The sequence below is a fragment of the Ipomoea triloba genome, chromosome 7 (genome assembly GCF_003576645.1).
Source record: "Ipomoea triloba cultivar NCNSP0323 chromosome 7, ASM357664v1".
Taxonomy (NCBI): domain Eukaryota; kingdom Viridiplantae; phylum Streptophyta; class Magnoliopsida; order Solanales; family Convolvulaceae; genus Ipomoea; species Ipomoea triloba.
Window position 1 is genome coordinate 423,457 of NC_044922.1, and position 17,507 is coordinate 440,963.

Consider the following 17,507-nt stretch of genomic DNA (forward strand, 5'->3'; position numbering starts at 1 on the left):
AGTATCGATGCAGGTGCATTCGAACGATTGTCTTTTGCAGGTGGAACACGGCTGTAACAAATCGTCTAGAGACACGTATTGATATAACGGTTCGCCGCCCGGAAGACTCTGAGATCTACCAGGTAATCTGCTTTTCATCATGCTGTATGCATGAGCTTTAATTTGCAGTACAGTACTTGTTCTCGCTAGGGCTTTCTTATATAGGCATAAACATAGCTAGAATTGATTGTTGATAGATTAGGATTAGGATTAGGATGAGAATAATAAAAGATTCAAGTGAATATTTTAAGGGATTTGATATTATCAATAATCAAAAACTTTTCAATAAATTGGTATCCACATATTGTGGGATCTCAGGATGAGATTAATCATATACTGCATTATATAATAGAATAAATAGTATTCAAAATATATATATATATATAGATAGATACATGATAATGTATGCAATAGCTTACACCTTGTAATCTGTTCTGGCTGTTCTTCATTTAACACAACACTTATATACAAGAACATATTAAAGAGAATCCATTGCTCAACAGACAGTAAAGATGGTGTACAATACTACAATGAGTTTACAGACATTCTATTACCTAGACAAGTTTGATGATAGAAACAATTCAAGCCTAGAATGAGAAATACACACAAGTACAGCTAATCATGGACAAGGCAGGGCTTGATCTGTTCATTTATTGGTAGGTATTACATGTATTTGGTTAACAGAAACTGTACAATGCAACAAGCAACCCTCCTGTCGTCTCAACTCTTCGCTGGAGAAATGTACAACATAACAGTCCCGGGAGCATTCCCCTTGCGTTCAGCACTAACCGGAGATGGTGATGAGGTTTAGAAGTTGTTATGCAGCCGGGACAATGAGAACATACCGAGCCTGAGAAATGCAGGCGATTTAGCTGTTGCTGGTGTTAGCTGTGGAAGGTGGTTTGGTTACGCTGGGTGGAGGAGGAGGTTGGGCAGGCGGTGTACTGACAGTTGCCATGGTGTAATCTTCGGGGAGTGTACCCAAGTCGTTCCAGTCAATTCCAGCTATGTGAGAGTCAGGGAATAAAAACGATTTCAAAAGGGAAATTGAAAAACTGGAAATCAGTAGAGGATACATTCAGTCCACATGTCAGTAATGCTAACATCAGGCGCGTCTGACAAGAGCCAGTAATCTGCTTCGTTCTGTAAAACGCGAGAAATCAAGAGAGGAAGCAAACACGATGTAATGGTTCATTCCAGGGAGGCTAGAACAAATATACCACGAAAATTTTAAGATTTAATGATATGTAGACTTGCAAGAGGGGACTTACATCAACATCGGGAACAATTTTCATAATTCCAGACACAAAGTCCTGCGATGTACCAACATCTGAGGACATTCTTTCTGTTGCGTTTTCCTGCACACCAACTTCATTTTCTCTGCTTTCGGTTTCTATAGTCGTAGTTGCATTTTCATTGGCCCCTGATGTTGAAGGGATGTTTGGTGGTGCTTCGACAGCATTTATGTCCTCAAACTTTTCCTCGAATTGGCTAAAAAGTTGGACAGACAATGCAAATGAAAGAAGACATCAGTGAGAACAGGACTAAATCCACATAGAAGTGATAGAACTATCAATCTTTTTGTTCCGAGAAGCAAAAATACCTGACAAGGTAAACATCTATGGGACCCATGGTGCTCCTCAGAACTATTCGATATCTCCTCTGTGGATAATCAACGGCCTGTTGAAAGAACAAAAAGTAAAACTAGAAAGCCAGAACATACACAGGTAGCGATGGAACAACCAGTTGAACTGAAAGGAAAATGAACAAAGCAACTTAATAATAGTAAATATAACCTCGTCAGGATCTGGAACTTCTAACGTGGTGCCATGTGGAGCTTTAATAGCTATGAGTGTTTCATTCTGAACAGGAAAACAGAATATTTATATTTCAACAAAGTCAAGTGATCAGAGGAACGTAACACGGTTGGAGAAAATGAAAAAGCAGACAAATTTAAATTCATTATGTACCTGAAAACAGGGCAAGTTCTTAATATCATCTTCAGTAACAAAAAGCCACCTGGTTGAATGAATTGAAGACCACGAAAAGAAGAAAAACATGAGCAACTGAATTCATAGCCATTTGAGGTTTGAACTTTATAATTCTGATATGCCAAAAAATGTGGACCTTTGATTGTTTTCATCTTCGCTCAGGTCCCTCAGCCTTTCTTGCATTTCTCTAAAGCAAATCAACGGTATCAAAAATTAGCATAATCATGGTTAATGTACAGCAACGTTGCCCAAAATTAGCGCATTCATAGTTGAGTACGAGTACAGCATTCTCAAATACCATAAGGTCATCATAAATTACCGGATATGTTCATCTATTCTACGCTCCTCCAAGGTCAAGCTCTCCACTTCTGTCTGCAAAAAGTGGCATAGAAAACATGAGAATATATCCTGAAATTTCATAATCACCAATGTTAACTCTGACACCAAAAGCTATAGATCGCGCATGTGGCATTTGCAAGTGATGGATAATGCTGTGAATGTAACCTAATCAATACTTTGCCACCCAGGCAATCATAGGCACCACTTGAAGAATGATTTCATTTGTTAGTAAGAAATGTAGTCTAAGCACGAGGCTCCAAAAGAACTAAATGAAGAACAATTAGTAACAAGAAATAAGGAACAAAGATGTAATCAATAAGGGCACATACTAAACCAGATATCTCCTCTCACCTGTAAACTAAGAACACTTTCATCAGGCTCTCCTGTTCTTGACACATCTAGGCCCCTGCACAAATCTTTATTAGTCACTTCACATTTGTTGAGAAAAATCCCGAGGCAAATAAAGCATTAAACAAAGAGCAAGCTTAATCCAACTCATATCGATTGCAGAGATTTCCATACTTCCATTGAATTCTGTTCTTCAGTTTCTTTTCTATTAGACCAATGCCTTCCAGGACATTTGTTATGTCATAGATACGCCTTTTCTGAACCTGTTAAGAAGAAGGAAAACTCTGTAATTTCAGCTAGTAGAAATCAGTTGGGCACATATAAGACACTAACAAGGAAATTATGGTAACCTCTAATGTATCAGCTGCGTTGTTTAGATCAAGAATGCCATCTTCTGCATGCTTGATAAGATTAATGAACTTCTTTGTTAATAGACCTGTGCAAGAGACAAAAACATTGTCAATGTCTTCTATTCTTTCTTGTCATAAGCAATTCTGGAACATCATAGTATCATACATTCATACTAAGGTAACATATGGTGCGTGCTCATAGTCTTGTTTTACTATGAAGCCCACAGTTTACATGCAGTGTGATCCTTTATAAACATTATTCACAAGTGTAATTGGCGTTTACTCAGAATAGCTCCAAGGATCGCCATGCTAGGTGAACCGGAGCTCATGATATGATTTTCCCACTCCCACACCCATATTTATAAATGGAGATATATAGAAAATAAATAAATAAAAGACACAGAAGCATATAAATTAGTAAATAGCATGGTCATAAAGTATTAGTTACCTAGGGAGCTGTCATACCGACATGGACCAACTGGAGTGGTATTGTTGCCGGAAGGAGATCCTGTAATCCACATCAACCAAAATTTACTTGCTCCTCTTTATAGTTGAGTGCTTTATCAAAACAACTTTGACAGATAAAAACTGAACTTTCAAGATTGCTTTGTGATGAAAGAATAACTTTAACATAATGCTCAAAACAAAATTTGTAAAGAAAATTCTCACCAGCATTTGCAGCAGATTGAGATGCAGACCTATTAGCCTTTGATGTCCTGGGCATTTTCTGTGTCTTTCCAGCTTTCCCTGAAACTGGTGTTTGCAGTGGGCTGTTGAGAGAATATACAAAACCTGGGTTCTCATCGCCAGACACCTGATTGTGATTCATTGTCTCATTCTTCCGCTTCAATGGCTAGTTGAATCAATTTGTGAGTCAGTATGAAAAACAGTAAACCATGATTGAGAGACCTAAACTAATGACACAAAAATCAAGTTATATATAAAGTTCAAGTAATCAGAATACAATGTTTGGGAAGGCAAGGGCAATAGTGAATAGTTAGAAAGTTCACAAATTTTTGCATCACATTTTACTGTTGGCAGAATACTAGTCTAAAATCAATAAGCATCAATCCACTTAAGATCATATTTCCATCATTAAAATGAAAATGAATAAATATAGCAGCTGAATTGGGGTCATCGCAACATTGCCAAGGTCACATCAAATTAACCAAGAACCTTATCTGAGTAAATCAAATAGCAGAAAATCAATCACAAATACAAAAATAGAAAAGAAATCATTCACAAACCACTAAAACCCATATTAGGTCAAACAACACTTCATATGACAATTTGTAAATAGCTCATGTATAACCCAAGATGTGCATGCATACACAAACGTGAAAAGAAATAGCATAACCTGAAGATAAACTGGAGATAGTGGAGAGAGTGATTGAACGGGATTCCTTTCAAACATCACTCTTTTGTGAGGATTCCTTTCAGACATTGCTCACCAGACAAAGAGCAAAACAAAATTAGGAACTGGAGGCAGGAATGTGTGTGAAAAGAGAGCAAGTAAAGCTATGTTGCAACTTACAAGAGACTGTGAAAACAAAGTACATGACTACATGTAGTCTATATTACGCATCAAGGCTCGTGAGTCGTGACTAAGACAAAGTATTCTTGTGTCATGTAATAAAAGCTAGGTGGGGTCCAGGGGACAGTACAGTTTCGGAATAGCTAAGACCGGTCAGAGTCAAAAAGTCAGGTTTGAAAGAAGTAACTGTGTAATAGTTTATACCAGGGATCCTTTGTCAGATAATCCTAGTAAAGGCCAAATTCAAACTTCTTGTGATGCATAATATAAACAAAAATGCCAGCACCCAACTTCTTGTGATGCATATAGTTAATCATGCACAACATCCATCTTCCTCTACAGCAATCTCTAAACTTATTCAACTCAAAGTAGATCAGAGTCAAAACATCACTAAAAACACCAAATTAACCACACCCTACTGGTGAACATCACTTAAAGATCCAAATGTTATTGTTAACACAATCCAATTACCCAAATCTCACAGAGAAATATCATATTATAACAGAAAGAAGTTGAAATGCATCACTCAATCTCTATCCAAGTATGACCACAAATAATAAGAATTTGGTTCAACAAAGCCGTACCAAACACAAAAATATCTGCTTTTCAACTAGATACAGTTAATTTCACCTATGCACTTAAACCTCCACTGCAAATTTCACTAAAGCTCCTTTCCAATCACACATACTCAGTAAAATCCAAGCACACGTTTAGCAAACCAAAAAAAATAATTAAAAAAAAATGAAATCTTATCAACGACCAAAAAAGAATTCCAGTACTCACTGGAGTCTTTACGACGATGCCTTCAGCTTCCTGAGAAGTCCGGTGGCGCGGGTCAGCGGAGAACCGGTGGTAATCCCCAAACGGCGGCTTCACCGCCGCGAACGGCAGCTGCTGCCGCTTCAAAGCCTCCTGCTGTTGCTGCTGCATGATCTGCAAAGCACAAAGCTTTCTCCCAAAACTCCGGAAACTTCCCGATTCCCGATAATCTCCGTTATATTCCAAGGGAAAAAAAAGTTCGATTTGAAGCCCTTCTCGGGGTTTTGAAGAATTGGGGGTTTTCAGTGAGGGAGAAGCGAAAGAAATGTGAAGCGGAGCTAAGTGAAATTGAGAAGAGGAATTGAATCAGAGAGGTGAGATGAGATCTGAATTTTGGGGGGAATAGAAAAAAAGCGGGAAGAGAGAGAAAGATGAAGGAATGTGGGAAGCAGAGGAGAGGAGGAGGGAATTTGGTTCGGATATAGATGTGGAGGGAACATTATTTTTATATTATTTAATATTTACTCCTTAATATATATTTTATAAAAATATTTACTATTATATATTATCTCAATCCCAAAATCTATAAAAAAAAAAATTATATTTACATTATCATTAAACCATTATAATAATACGGGGTTCCGGTCCACCCGATTAATTCCTGTAGAAATCGGACCCGGATTCGAGCTCGCTTGTCATTTGAGCTTACATGCACAAAATCAGTTAACTGTAAATACAGAATGTATTAACTAAAGATATAGAATTTTATATAAGTTCTCAATGCAATATGAATCCGGTCCATTTTATAACAATTGCTTTTGGATAAAAAGGAAGTCTTAGGAATTTGGTGAACACAATGGCAAGAGTTTGGTCTTGGTCTTAAGGGTTAGGCGGATGACATATGGCGTAGCAAAGTTGGCTACGCGCCAAAAAAATCGCCATTCCAAACGGTGCTTTCTCTTTCGAGCGCGAATCGCCGATTCGAAAGCCGTCATGTAATATTGGGCTGGGCCTTTGCTATTGCTTCAGGTATTTGGTGGCCCATTATACAACGGGCCTTTTAAACCTTAAGCCCATAAAACACCATTGGAGCAGATTAAGAGCAATATGTCAATGGCAAGTTATATAAAATCAAAGCTTATTTAGCATTAATTTTTGTTTATCCAACCTTAATTATTTTACAATATTTGAACATAATTAGAAAATAACTAGAGTTGTATTCTTTATTTGGTGATCATCTACTTGAACAAATGAGCCAAGTCTGGGTCATCCAGGTCTACATCTAACCATCCATTCATGCGCATGTACTCAATGTAATGATCTGGGGGCTTGATAGCCCGAGGCTTTCTTGGAACGAAGCGATGGATCCTCTCAACATCCCGAGCTAGCCAACGGGCAAAATCCTGATCTATTGGAGGCACACTCTTCAAAAACAACACGTCGTCATATGGCCCTGCAGGTGCTGGCTTTGCAGCTTTGTTACCCATGGCAGACGAACTTCAAATTCTGGAGAAGGAAAAAGAACGCTGTGTTAACTAGTCTTTGACAGACACAGAATGTTCTAACGTACAAACCAGCAGCATATACAGCATATACGAGAAACTCGTTTTAGCAAGATACGATACAGAAGCATTTGAGCTACACATGCTATCTGAATCATAACACTATAGCAGCAGTGTCCTTCCTTCATTTACTCCCCAAATCAAGTTAAAAACTTCAACTTTATGAACCCAATCCAAGGCAAACAAAAGTAAATGCCAATAAACCACAACAATCTTCTTCAAGTATGCTTGGCAAAGATTACAGATTATAGATGTCCTACAATCAACTAGCCCTTTACACAACAATCGATAGCCTTTTACTGTTTTAGCTAATTTGATTTAATAATATATAATGAACTTGGAGCTGATAATTGATTATTTACAATTCACAGTCATAACTCTTAATCACAATCAAGAATCATAAGCTTTACCAAACAGGAAACTTTGGAGCTTTAATTACCACACAAAGTTTAAGTGTCTCGTCTTAGCAATTCCAATTGGATATTCATACGCATTGTAATATCTGTGAATGTTAGTGCATAACTACAGAAACAAGCATGCAGCCAAAGTACTTGCCAATTCCCGCAGGTAAAGTTAAGCTTCGCCCACAATTTACCACTCAGGAACTAACTAAGCTGCCAATGCGTACAAGTAAAGTTAATCCTAATCACAATAGCAGAGCAGCAATTCCAAATTTTGAATACAGAGATTGGATGGAAACAGAGAAAAACGACAATTTTTTATCAAAACTATAAGATTAACAATCAATTCATGGCAATTGAAAATTTGAAATGTCTGCTACTGACGTTTGAACTGAATTTTCATCACTACTGTATTCATTAAGTTTAACTAAACACGCAGTGCCATATAACAATGATTACATCGCATTAAACCAAATGTTATTACGTTTGAACATTCATCGTTGGGTGCATGTAGCTGAACATGAATTGCTATAAAAGAAGAGAAAACGAACATCAATGGACATTGTTCGACTAATCCTAGAAAACGGAGCAAACAAAAACGGATTCAATTCAAGCAGAAATTAAATGCGACGGCATAGAGACTCACGGCGGCCGGCGGTGGAGATGCAGAGGGAGCTGTGAAATTCTGTGGCGTAGAACCCTTACACATCCGACCCGATTCCCATTTTAATTCCCCATAGCCCCATAGGCGTTTCAAATTGCATGAGGAGCCCCTTAAGTATTCCTATATTCTGAATCTCACCCACAGAAATATAAGCAATTTTTAAAAAATGCCATTCAATCTCCCTATGCATTTCCAAGTTTGAAAATGATTTATGAGTATGGATTATTGAGTTCAAAGTCTATTCCTTGAGACTAGAGGTCTACCCCTTAGGATCTATAGCTAAAGGCTCAACTCCCGGAATTTATCATAGTATAACATCTTAACTTGTCATGTTATCATTAAAGTATAGAGACCAGTGCAAACCAACATGGTTGACATGGTAGTTCAGCACCTTGTCCCTTAAGCATGAGGTTGGGGGTTTGATCCCCACCCATGTGAATGGAGCAAACCATTTGGCCAATCCCCTACCACTTAGTGTTATCTAATATGATAAAATAGCTATAGTAATAAGCAAAAAACAGGTGGTTGTTATATTAATGTAACCCCAAAACTCGGTATTCATTCCCACAAAACAGATGTCCCCATGCCCATATTTTTGTCAAATTTAGCTATTAAGTGAAACAGAAAGTAAGATTAATGGCAACATTGTGCTAAACATTGCATTTTCTATCTTCTGTTGTTCTGGTTATTCCAAACAGGCTGTCCTCCTCTAGAGACCGCTGCTGGTGCAGTCGCGCGCCATTGATTCTCCACCCCGCTATTTCTGGAGCCTGCATTCACTCGTATCCAGGGGCTATCAGTCGGAGCAGCAGGTGGTGCAGCCATTCGCCATTGATTCTCTAGCCCGCTATTTCTGGGGCCCGCATTCCTCCAAGGGTAATCAGCGGGAGCAACAGCTGCCACTGGTGCAGGCACCCGCCATTGACTCTCTAGCCCGCTGTTTCTGGGGCCCGCATTCCCTCGTCCCCAGGGGCTAACACTCGGAGCACAGAAAGATTGCAGTGGAACAACAACTGGTGATCTAGGCCTATAAACTTGATTGCTTGGAGTCCCGATTGGTTGTCTAGAATATGCTGTCATTGAAGACGGTCTTTCCCGGGGAGATGATGATGGATGAATTCTAGAATTCACAACAGGTCTAGATGGACTATATCTCGGGAAATTGTTAGGGTTCTGCAATTCAGGTTCAGAAAAGTGCCTTCCACCGCGACCAGCCCATCCACAACCAGAACCCTTTACAAACTCGTCAGGAACAGAATTCCTATGATTTCTTGGGCTATTACTCGCCCTACCCACCGATGATCCATGATTATGATACCTATGTTCCAAATTACACGTTCTCAAGAATGTAACAATCTAGGAGACAATACGAAAGTAAACAAAAAAACAAAAAATTGGAGTAGTCATACCTGTGGGAGGAACTGCAGCCTGGTCTACCGTTGAGTTCGTGCCAAAGCACTGTTTCTCCAATGTCAGCTTCAAAAACAGTCTGCAGAAAACCAATTCCTTAAGAATCTCGAAAACGCTTTTCCATCTCATAAGTAACAACAACCTCTGTCCCAAAAAGCGGGAGGAAGCAACATAGATGTTCCAACTTCTTACAAACAAAAGCGATAGCACTCAATAGACTTGCTTTGTTAACGACTACAAACCTGTTCAGGGAAATCGGTACCCTCTAATACTCGAGGAAGAGAAGAAGAGCACGGCAAAGTCCGATAAAACACACACCTAAAAGAGCAATAAAACCATTACAAACCCAACACGCATAACTTAGTACTCCAACAAGCAAATAGTAAAACGACTTACAAAGTGTCCATTGGCAGATCATTGGTACAATAATCTTTACTCCACACGAGACCGCTAACTCCATCACTGCAAAATCGCACCGTGAACAATCAAACCATTTAGCAAAACCATGTAAGCATATATATATAAAGAAATTTGACAGTCTGCTATGTTGCACTTGCCTCAAAGCGAGACCTATTTGAATGGCATCGTTTTCTTGTAAACCTTTACAGTTTTTGAAAGATGACATAATATGCAAGGCAAGTTTACATGAGCCCTCCATGTACAACAACTCGGCTGCCTCCATATTCCTCTTTCTGTCAAGGTCCTACATTAACAGACTCAAATTTACAAATGAAAGCATTTGTGCCTAAATCTATAATCCAATTACCAAAAATATATAAATAAATAAACAATTCATTTATGATCATTATGGCTATTACTAGTAAATAGTACTGATTAAAGAACGATTTGAAGAAAAGATTAATGCTTAACAAGTACGGAGTCATTCCAAACTAAATACCGTAAGATCTTTGTCGAGTTTCCTTGTCTCAACTAAGAGACGTTCCTCATCTATGAATGGCAGCTTGCTTATTCCCTTTAGTAAAGATAGAAACACAGCATTTTCCGAGATAAGATAAATGACAGATTTTAATATGCAAGGCACATATAGCGAAACAAAATCAAACCTGCCATGCAAATCGCTTCCCATCGAGATCAGTATCGAACACTGAACATCGAAAACACAAGGGAAATAAAGAATCAACACCGCAAAACAAATAAAAAAATTATAGCCTAAATTTTGGATAGGAATTACCAGTAGGGTAAAATTCAACGATGTTTGAATTCTCATCTTGCATGAGAAACCCGTACGCTTCTGGGAGTGCATGAGCACTGAAGGATATACAAATCGCTGTTAGATACTAGGCCAAGACTACCCGAGAAAGCTAAACACACAACTCAAGAACACAAACCCTAAAAAAAACGAGGCAAAAACCGTGAATGTAAAATGCGAATGTTTACCTCCTGGGAGGAAGGACAGACATCAGTTGATCAAAAGGTTTAAACGGTTGCCCATTCTGAAATTTCACCTTCGTTTGAGACATTCCTTTCAAGTCCGACGCCGACGGACCATAGTGATATGGATAAAACCTAATGACACAATCGCATTAATAATTCATATAGATCAATCTCTATTTCATGACAATACACGAGTTTTAACCTCGTTAGTTTCTTACCAGTTCCATGACGGCACCCCCTTATAGTAGTACAACAAGACCCAATGTAGGCCTTCGGTGTACTTAGCAACCTGCAAAAGAGAAACATACAACAAAGAAATTCTTACCAAGATACAACCTAAAAAATGCTTAATAGGTCATAATATCCTTCGAAGTTCGAAGGGCGTCTAAAAACATACGACAGCCTTTCTTGTGGATTCTATATCTCCGCCACTTTCCACTTTAAATTTTTCAGTGTAGTACCGCTCCCGCCAGCCAGCTTCACCAAATTTTACCTGTTGAAAACAGAAAAATTACAACAAGCTTTCTTCCGAGAAAACGACTAATGAAAATAATACTACTAATGTGAAAGCTGGGCATAGCATTAACCTTATCCACTGCACCGCCGTATTTAAATGTATCAGCATTCGAGCGGATGATGTCTTTCAACTCCTGCTTCAAATCCTTCGTATTGCTTAAAGCCTACAAAAGTCGGGACTTAATGTAACCCTGGAAACAGTCTACATTTTCAACAGAATATATGTTCTCCGAATCAACGAGAGCACAAATAACAAAGGCCAATAGCATACAAGAGAAATGTCAGAAGTTTCCTGGTTATCGGAGCCGAGAGAGACTGCAACATCAAATTGGTTCACCACGTTATCCATATTGACTTCCTCTGCGTCCTGCTGCCACATGTAACAAATTTGCAGAAGTCTTGGAGAACAAGAAACCAGTGTTGCAAAAATCCCGCCTAGGCGCTAGGCGCTGGTCGACCGCCTAGCGTATCACATTAAATGGTGGTCTAGGCGACTGGCCGGCTAGGCGACCGCCTAAGCCGCCAAAGCACCGCCTAGGCCGCTTAGGCGCTGACCGCCTAGGCGTCGACTAGACCGACTAGACACCGACTAGGCCTTCTAGTCGGTCGATTAACGTTCTTTTTTTTAATGGGTTATTTCATTCAAAACAACATCGTTTTGAGCAAAATAATCCTAAATTGTATAAACTTTAGATTTTTTTAGGTTAATATTTAATATTTTAGTATTAACTATTAAAGTATTATATAATTTATAATTATTAGTCTTTAAAAAATTAAAAATACTTTAACAAACTTTTAAAAAATAAAAAATAAAATAAAAAAGTACACGGACGCCTAGGCGCCGATTAATCCCCGGCTAGGCGTCCTAGGCGCTAGGCGCTCCCCGAGTGCCTAGGTAGCGCCTAGCGATTTTTTCAACCATGCAAGAAACAAAATAGCAAAACTAAATGTAAAGTGGATCGAAATTGGAGTCATTTAACGAACTCACATCGTCTCTGGATTCTAAAAGTACCCGCCTAACTCTTTTTTCTCGAATTTCCATTCTTTTCTTAAATATCTTCTCTTCAAATTGACCAACAGAAAGTATGAATCTTTCAACTCTCGACAACTTAATGTAGCCCCTCACGTTGCCAACCTGTTTTCAATCACAGTTCATTGAAAACATTCACATTACATCCGTCTAGCACTAAAATTAAATTTAAAAAAAAAAAAGGTACCCTTTCCATGTCAACCAAATAATCACCGGGGTTTTTGAATTCTTTCTTGTAGACATACAAAAGTAAATCAAGTGCCCCCTGTGGTAAAAGAGATAATAGTTTAACAACTCTAAGGTATCGTGAAAGATTGAAAGTTTCAGAAGATTGTCAATCATGAAAGAAATTAAACAAACACCTCATGAATCTCGAGGGTGGGCATGTGAGGAAGAAAATCGTTTCCCGCAAAGAAACAAATGAACACAAAGTCATCAACTACTCTCTCTAAATCAGCTTTACAATCTTCGGGAAGTTTAGCTCTAATATCAAGGTCAAGGTACTCCCGGAGCACCCAAACCTTAAGGAACTGCAAATATAAACAAAGAATAAGATTAAACCAATCATATAAAGCACAATAGTATCAGTTTAAATGATAAAGTACCTGAAAATCTTTCTTCGTTGCATGAATTTGCTTCCCCTTGTCAGACTTGTTAGCCAACGAATCACACTGAATTTGTCAAAATAATTAAGTCTAGCTTAATTCTAAAACAGTAACGATGATAACAACTCTAAGGCATTAGTAAAGAAAAAACGTATAAACAAATTAACAAGAGTTAATTCCAATTCCACCTGTTTAAACCATCCTCTACTGTTCGTCATAGGATCCTCTGCCTTTCGCATACTAAGTTCAAGCGATGACAAGTGATTCGATTGATCATTCACAGTAAGAACATTCTGCGCCCACCACACAAAATGGGGAAAATGAACAATGAGAATAAACAAAAGCCTTCACAATTATAACGGAAATAAAAATATAGACTGGAAGAAAACTTCTATTACCTCCCTTAAAACTGAAAAGTGAAGCTCGTGCGATGCTAATGCTAACATAATCAAGTCAGCATCCTGCATAGAATTGGGGAAAAACTTAACGAAGGTAATTAAAATAAGCACAAAGATGGGCATAAATTTCACAGGTAGAAATGCGGGGAAAAAAAATCATACCAAGCCATACAAACAATGGCGTGTGTTGGGATTGTAACCAGGAAACATGCGCTGGGCGTGTATAAAAGAGTTTATCTTGTGTTCCCCTTCACCAGGAACATTGGAATCAGAGAGAATAACCTGCCAAAAACAAAACAAAAAAACAAAAAAACAAAAAAAAAACAAAATATTGCATCATTAGACTTCAATTCACTCAAAACCAAATAACAGAAAATTTAAGGTCTTAGAGAACAAAGAGTAAACCTTAATATTCTTCCACCCTGGATTTTCACGGATCCTTTCTTGGATGTAAATTTGTAATTTCTCAGAAAGTATATACATAAACAATGTCCCAGGGGTGATTACATTCGAATCCTCCACTTCAGACTCCTCTTTCTCTAAGACAATTTTACCTTCTCTTTTATACTTCTCTCTCAGTTTCATCTCCTCTTCTTCCTGTTTCACCATATTATACACTCAATCCTATCAATGTCTGTATAAACCTATTATGACCACATCTACCACAAAAGCACAGCATAAACTAATCCTAGTAAATTAACATATACTTATGTAAGACATGAGACCTACAATTATTTCCTTATCCTTAGCTGTCCGAAAACGCCTTGCTCTTTGTTGGTTCATTTTGGCCCGTGGCGCAACACCATCTGCAGAAACTCACACCAAACATTCTTACAATTATTTCATGAATCAATGAAAACCCAATTCAAGTGTAACCTTGTTAGACAAGGTTGTCTTGAGATTTCTTAGCATTTAAGAAAGATTTGACAGCAATACTCATCAACTGTGCTTAGACAACTTAAGCTTGGACAATTTTACATGTAACTCAATTAGGCAATTGCCCTTAAACTAAACTGTGTTTGCAGCAACACAACCTAAGACCAACTATCAATTGCAGTTAACATTACAGTTTCATCACAACACAAGAAATGAAGGGTGATTATGGTACTATGATTTCAGTTCACCTATGGCCAGGTACAGGAGTTTCCGAGGCCGTACGATGTTGAAGAGGCGATCAATGTAATCATAGATTTTCTGGAACACTTCCTCGTACGTGGTTGGAGGGAAAAGCTGAGCATTGAAACATTAAAAACAAAAAAAACAAAAAAAAAAAGGTTAAAACTTAAAACCCAAATCTCTGACAAACCAATTAAGTGTACAGTCTTAACAAGGGAGAGACTTAAACAGAAAGGGGCATTGATCAAGAAAATTCAAGAAAAGAAGCGGAGGAGCAGAGAGACAAGATCATCACATCATCTTCTGGGTGGAAACAGGCATGGATGATCCCATTCATGTCAACATAAAAGTTGTCGAAGTCAACTGATGACTCATCGTCCTCAACAGCGTTCTCTACTATTTTTGGGTATTTGTTAACCAGCCACCTGTAGAAGGAAGGAACTCCCATTGTAGATTTCTGGGTGTCTGTGTAAGAGCTGAGAATGAAAGGTGTACGGAAGGGGTCTGCAGAAACATATATATATTTATATTTGAAGATCAAAAGAAGAAGAAAGAGGAAGGAGATGATGGGGCAATGGGTACTGTGTAGTGACGAAACGTAAACTGTGCTGACTGAGTTCCCTCTTGGGAAGATCAGTGGGTTCAGAACCAGCTTTAGTGCAGTGGGTGAAGCTTTACTTCACTTCTCAATATTTTCTTTTCACTTTTCACTTCTCCAAATCTCATTCTCCATTTCTTCATTTTTTTTTGTTTTCTTTGTGTTTTTTAAAAGGTTTTTATTACCTGTTTTCTCAAATTTATATGATTAATAAACCTACCAATGTTTCTTATGCATTAATCTACTTATAGTACTATAATAAATTTTGTAAACAATAAATAGTTTTTAAAAAAAAACACATGTATAAGAATAATATAAGAAGTATATAAATTATATTATGGTCCATACTATACAAGATATAATAATATAGCGCTTAACCTCATCAAAACTCATAGCTTCGTGATAACGTATGGACTAATTTTATTAGATCCATTTATGATAATCAATGGCGGGATATTAAGAAAATAAAATGAAATAAAAAATGCGATGACATCTTTACAATTATAATGATACATTTGAAATTTGGTAATGCATTGCGGATAACAACTAGTGCACACACTTGATTGCACTATTATATATCTAAGTACATTGTCAGCTATCTACAAATGTTTATCAAACATTTTCAAATGCACTGTTGTAATTACAAAAATTGCAATACATTTTTTTCCTTAATTTTAAATCATTGATCAAAACTAACGTGACTAATGCTTTATCAAAGTCTTTTCATCATCATTTTCAACTCAAGTGAATTTATTTTGAGAATCAATTTATTATTTATCTATTATCTGTTTTGAGCGTACACTATATCAATATCTTCGTTTCACTACGGAAAACTCGAATCCAATTTGACATGACCCAATTGAAAGTGAATCCACATATATTTGTATCACAAAATAGTCACTTACATGTCATTTTATGTTAAAAATTTCAACAATTACAACCAAACAAGCGTTTTCTCTCAATCTATCGTTGTGATTATATCAAACCAAGCTTAATTATGACAAAATAAATTGATTATAATTAGTATTGTCAAAACAGGCTGATCCATTAAGCTTGCGGGCTAAGATTCGTGCAACCCTAGCCCGCCCCACGCAGGTTGGCATGTCCTGTGGGCTTTTCTCTCTCTCTCTTTATTTCTGATATATATTCACACAGGTGAATATATATAAGGCTGGCCTGCAACCGCGCATGCCGCGAGTCTTAGCGGATCAATATTTTTAATATCCAAACACAAAATAAAAAAGAGTAAATTATGAAAATTATTTTTTGAGTTTTCAAACAAACCATTAAACTATAGATAATTAAGATTCCTGATAGTGACATTTAAATTGTTTTTTAATGCCAAAAATTATGTTTGCGTGTCTTGTCATCTTAAACAAATAAATAAACACCTTTACCAAAAGAAATAATTATTTTTTGTTTTATCTAATAGGAATGGATGGAAAGTTTGAGTGAGATTAATTATAATCCTATTTGTAGTTGGATTTTAGTGAAATGAATTATAAGATGTGAGAACATGTGTCATGTACCAATAGTTTATGATATTGAAAGTACATAATAATGGAATTATAAAATAACTCAATTAACAATTAACAATATATACCAAAGACCTTGTGGGTTAGTGACATCCGATTGCACCCGCATATGGGAGAGGTGAGTTCGAGACTCAATAGAGGTGGTACTACATTCTAACAGAGTCAATAATACTCAGAAAAAATTGACCGAAGATGTTTAACCGACCACTTAATTGTAACAGAGTCAATAATACTCAGAAAAATTGATCGAAGATGTCTAACCGACCACTTAACTGAACACCGCTACTTGTTTCATATCAACTTTTCATTTAACAAATATTTAATTTAGGTGTAGCTTTAGTTTTCCTTATTTATTCCCCAATTTCTTATCAAAAATCATTTAACATGAGCTCCTCTATTATTAAGGTTTGGAACCGTAAAGGAAACCGAGGTAGCGGCGGCGATAACGTTGGATGAACTCAAACGACGAAAGACCAATAAATGTAACGGAGAAACATACACTATTAAATACTAGGTTTAAATGTTTAATTATAGGAAAAATTAAAATGGGATTTCTCAAGGCATAAACGTAGCATAATAGGCGGCTAATTATGTCTAAAGTCTAGTACGACAAAGGGTAATAATTTGCTCCAATTCAAAATTATTGTTACATTTGCAAACACTTTGATATTGAGTCTCAAAGTTAGATTAAGTCATATATAGAGCAATGGATTATTTAAAGATTTGACAAATAGGTGTGTTTCTATTAACACAGAAGTCCAGTCGTGCTAAATTGATTAGACAATTACAATCATTCTCATAATCCATTGTTTTTTAAAATATAGGAAACAAATATTGTTACTTTCTAAAATTACCCATATCTATTCAAGTTGTCATTTCATCATATAAATTGATTTTTTTTTTTGTCTAATCACAAG

The 17,507-nt window shown here is 37.1% G+C and overlaps 2 protein-coding genes across 6 annotated transcripts; both read right to left on the reverse strand.

Moving 5' to 3' along the window:
- Window positions 1–454: 454 nt before the first annotated feature.
- Window positions 455–5,821, reverse strand: LOC116026177 (transcription factor E2FB-like). Its single transcript, XM_031267646.1, has 14 exons — window positions 5,385–5,821; window positions 3,737–3,920; window positions 3,516–3,575; window positions 3,068–3,153; window positions 2,892–2,980; window positions 2,721–2,775; window positions 2,350–2,402; window positions 2,167–2,217; window positions 2,010–2,058; window positions 1,836–1,901; window positions 1,643–1,719; window positions 1,311–1,530; window positions 1,116–1,182; window positions 455–1,044 (listed from the first exon to the last, which is right to left on the reverse strand). Exons 1-14 carry the CDS (start codon window positions 5,529–5,531, stop codon window positions 908–910), a joined length of 1,341 nt encoding a protein of 446 aa, XP_031123506.1. The 5' UTR covers window positions 5,532–5,821; the 3' UTR covers window positions 455–907.
- A 2,673-nt stretch (window positions 5,822–8,494) lies between these two features.
- Window positions 8,495–15,183, reverse strand: LOC116026162 (5'-3' exoribonuclease 3-like). Of its 5 annotated transcripts, XM_031267628.1 has the most exons (25): window positions 15,040–15,175; window positions 14,753–14,961; window positions 14,466–14,571; window positions 14,071–14,147; window positions 13,747–13,938; window positions 13,504–13,623; window positions 13,342–13,404; window positions 13,132–13,236; window positions 12,944–13,009; window positions 12,701–12,868; window positions 12,526–12,603; window positions 12,297–12,443; window positions 11,580–11,678; window positions 11,380–11,472; window positions 11,190–11,285; window positions 11,011–11,081; window positions 10,796–10,924; window positions 10,590–10,666; window positions 10,462–10,502; window positions 10,296–10,370; window positions 9,955–10,100; window positions 9,794–9,859; window positions 9,640–9,715; window positions 9,397–9,476; window positions 8,495–9,305 (listed from the first exon to the last, which is right to left on the reverse strand). In XM_031267628.1, exons 2-25 carry the CDS (start codon window positions 14,903–14,905, stop codon window positions 8,654–8,656), a joined length of 2,976 nt encoding a protein of 991 aa, XP_031123488.1. In that variant the 5' UTR covers window positions 14,906–14,961; window positions 15,040–15,175; the 3' UTR covers window positions 8,495–8,653. The 5 variants fall into 5 exon arrangements, with proteins under 5 accessions (XP_031123488.1, XP_031123489.1, XP_031123487.1 ...); XM_031267629.1 differs by having other exon boundaries at window positions 11,580–11,675; window positions 14,753–15,183; XM_031267627.1 differs by having other exon boundaries at window positions 14,753–15,183.
- Window positions 15,184–17,507: the final 2,324 nt, after the last annotated feature.

Excerpts from the sequence above, each read along its gene's own strand:
- LOC116026177 (XM_031267646.1), bottom strand. The coding sequence starts at position 5,531 with ATGCAGCAGCAACAGCAGGAGGCTTTGAAGCGGCAGCAGCTGCCGTTC. Across the intron at positions 3,154-3,515 it reads TCGGTATGACAGCTCCCTAG|GTCTATTAACAAAGAAGTTC; the intron begins GTAACTAATACT and ends TCTCTTGCACAG. Across the intron at positions 1,531-1,642 it reads ATAGATGTTTACCTTGTCAG|CCAATTCGAGGAAAAGTTTG; the intron begins GTATTTTTGCTT and ends CCAACTTTTTAG.
- LOC116026162 (XM_031267627.1), bottom strand. The coding sequence starts at position 14,905 with ATGGGAGTTCCTTCCTTCTACAGGTGGCTGGTTAACAAATACCCAAAA. Across the intron at positions 11,286-11,379 it reads ACGGCGGTGCAGTGGATAAG|GTAAAATTTGGTGAAGCTGG; the intron begins GTTAATGCTATG and ends TGTTTTCAACAG. Across the intron at positions 10,667-10,795 it reads TCTGTCCTTCCTCCCAGGAG|TGCTCATGCACTCCCAGAAG; the intron begins GTAAACATTCGC and ends TATATCCTTCAG.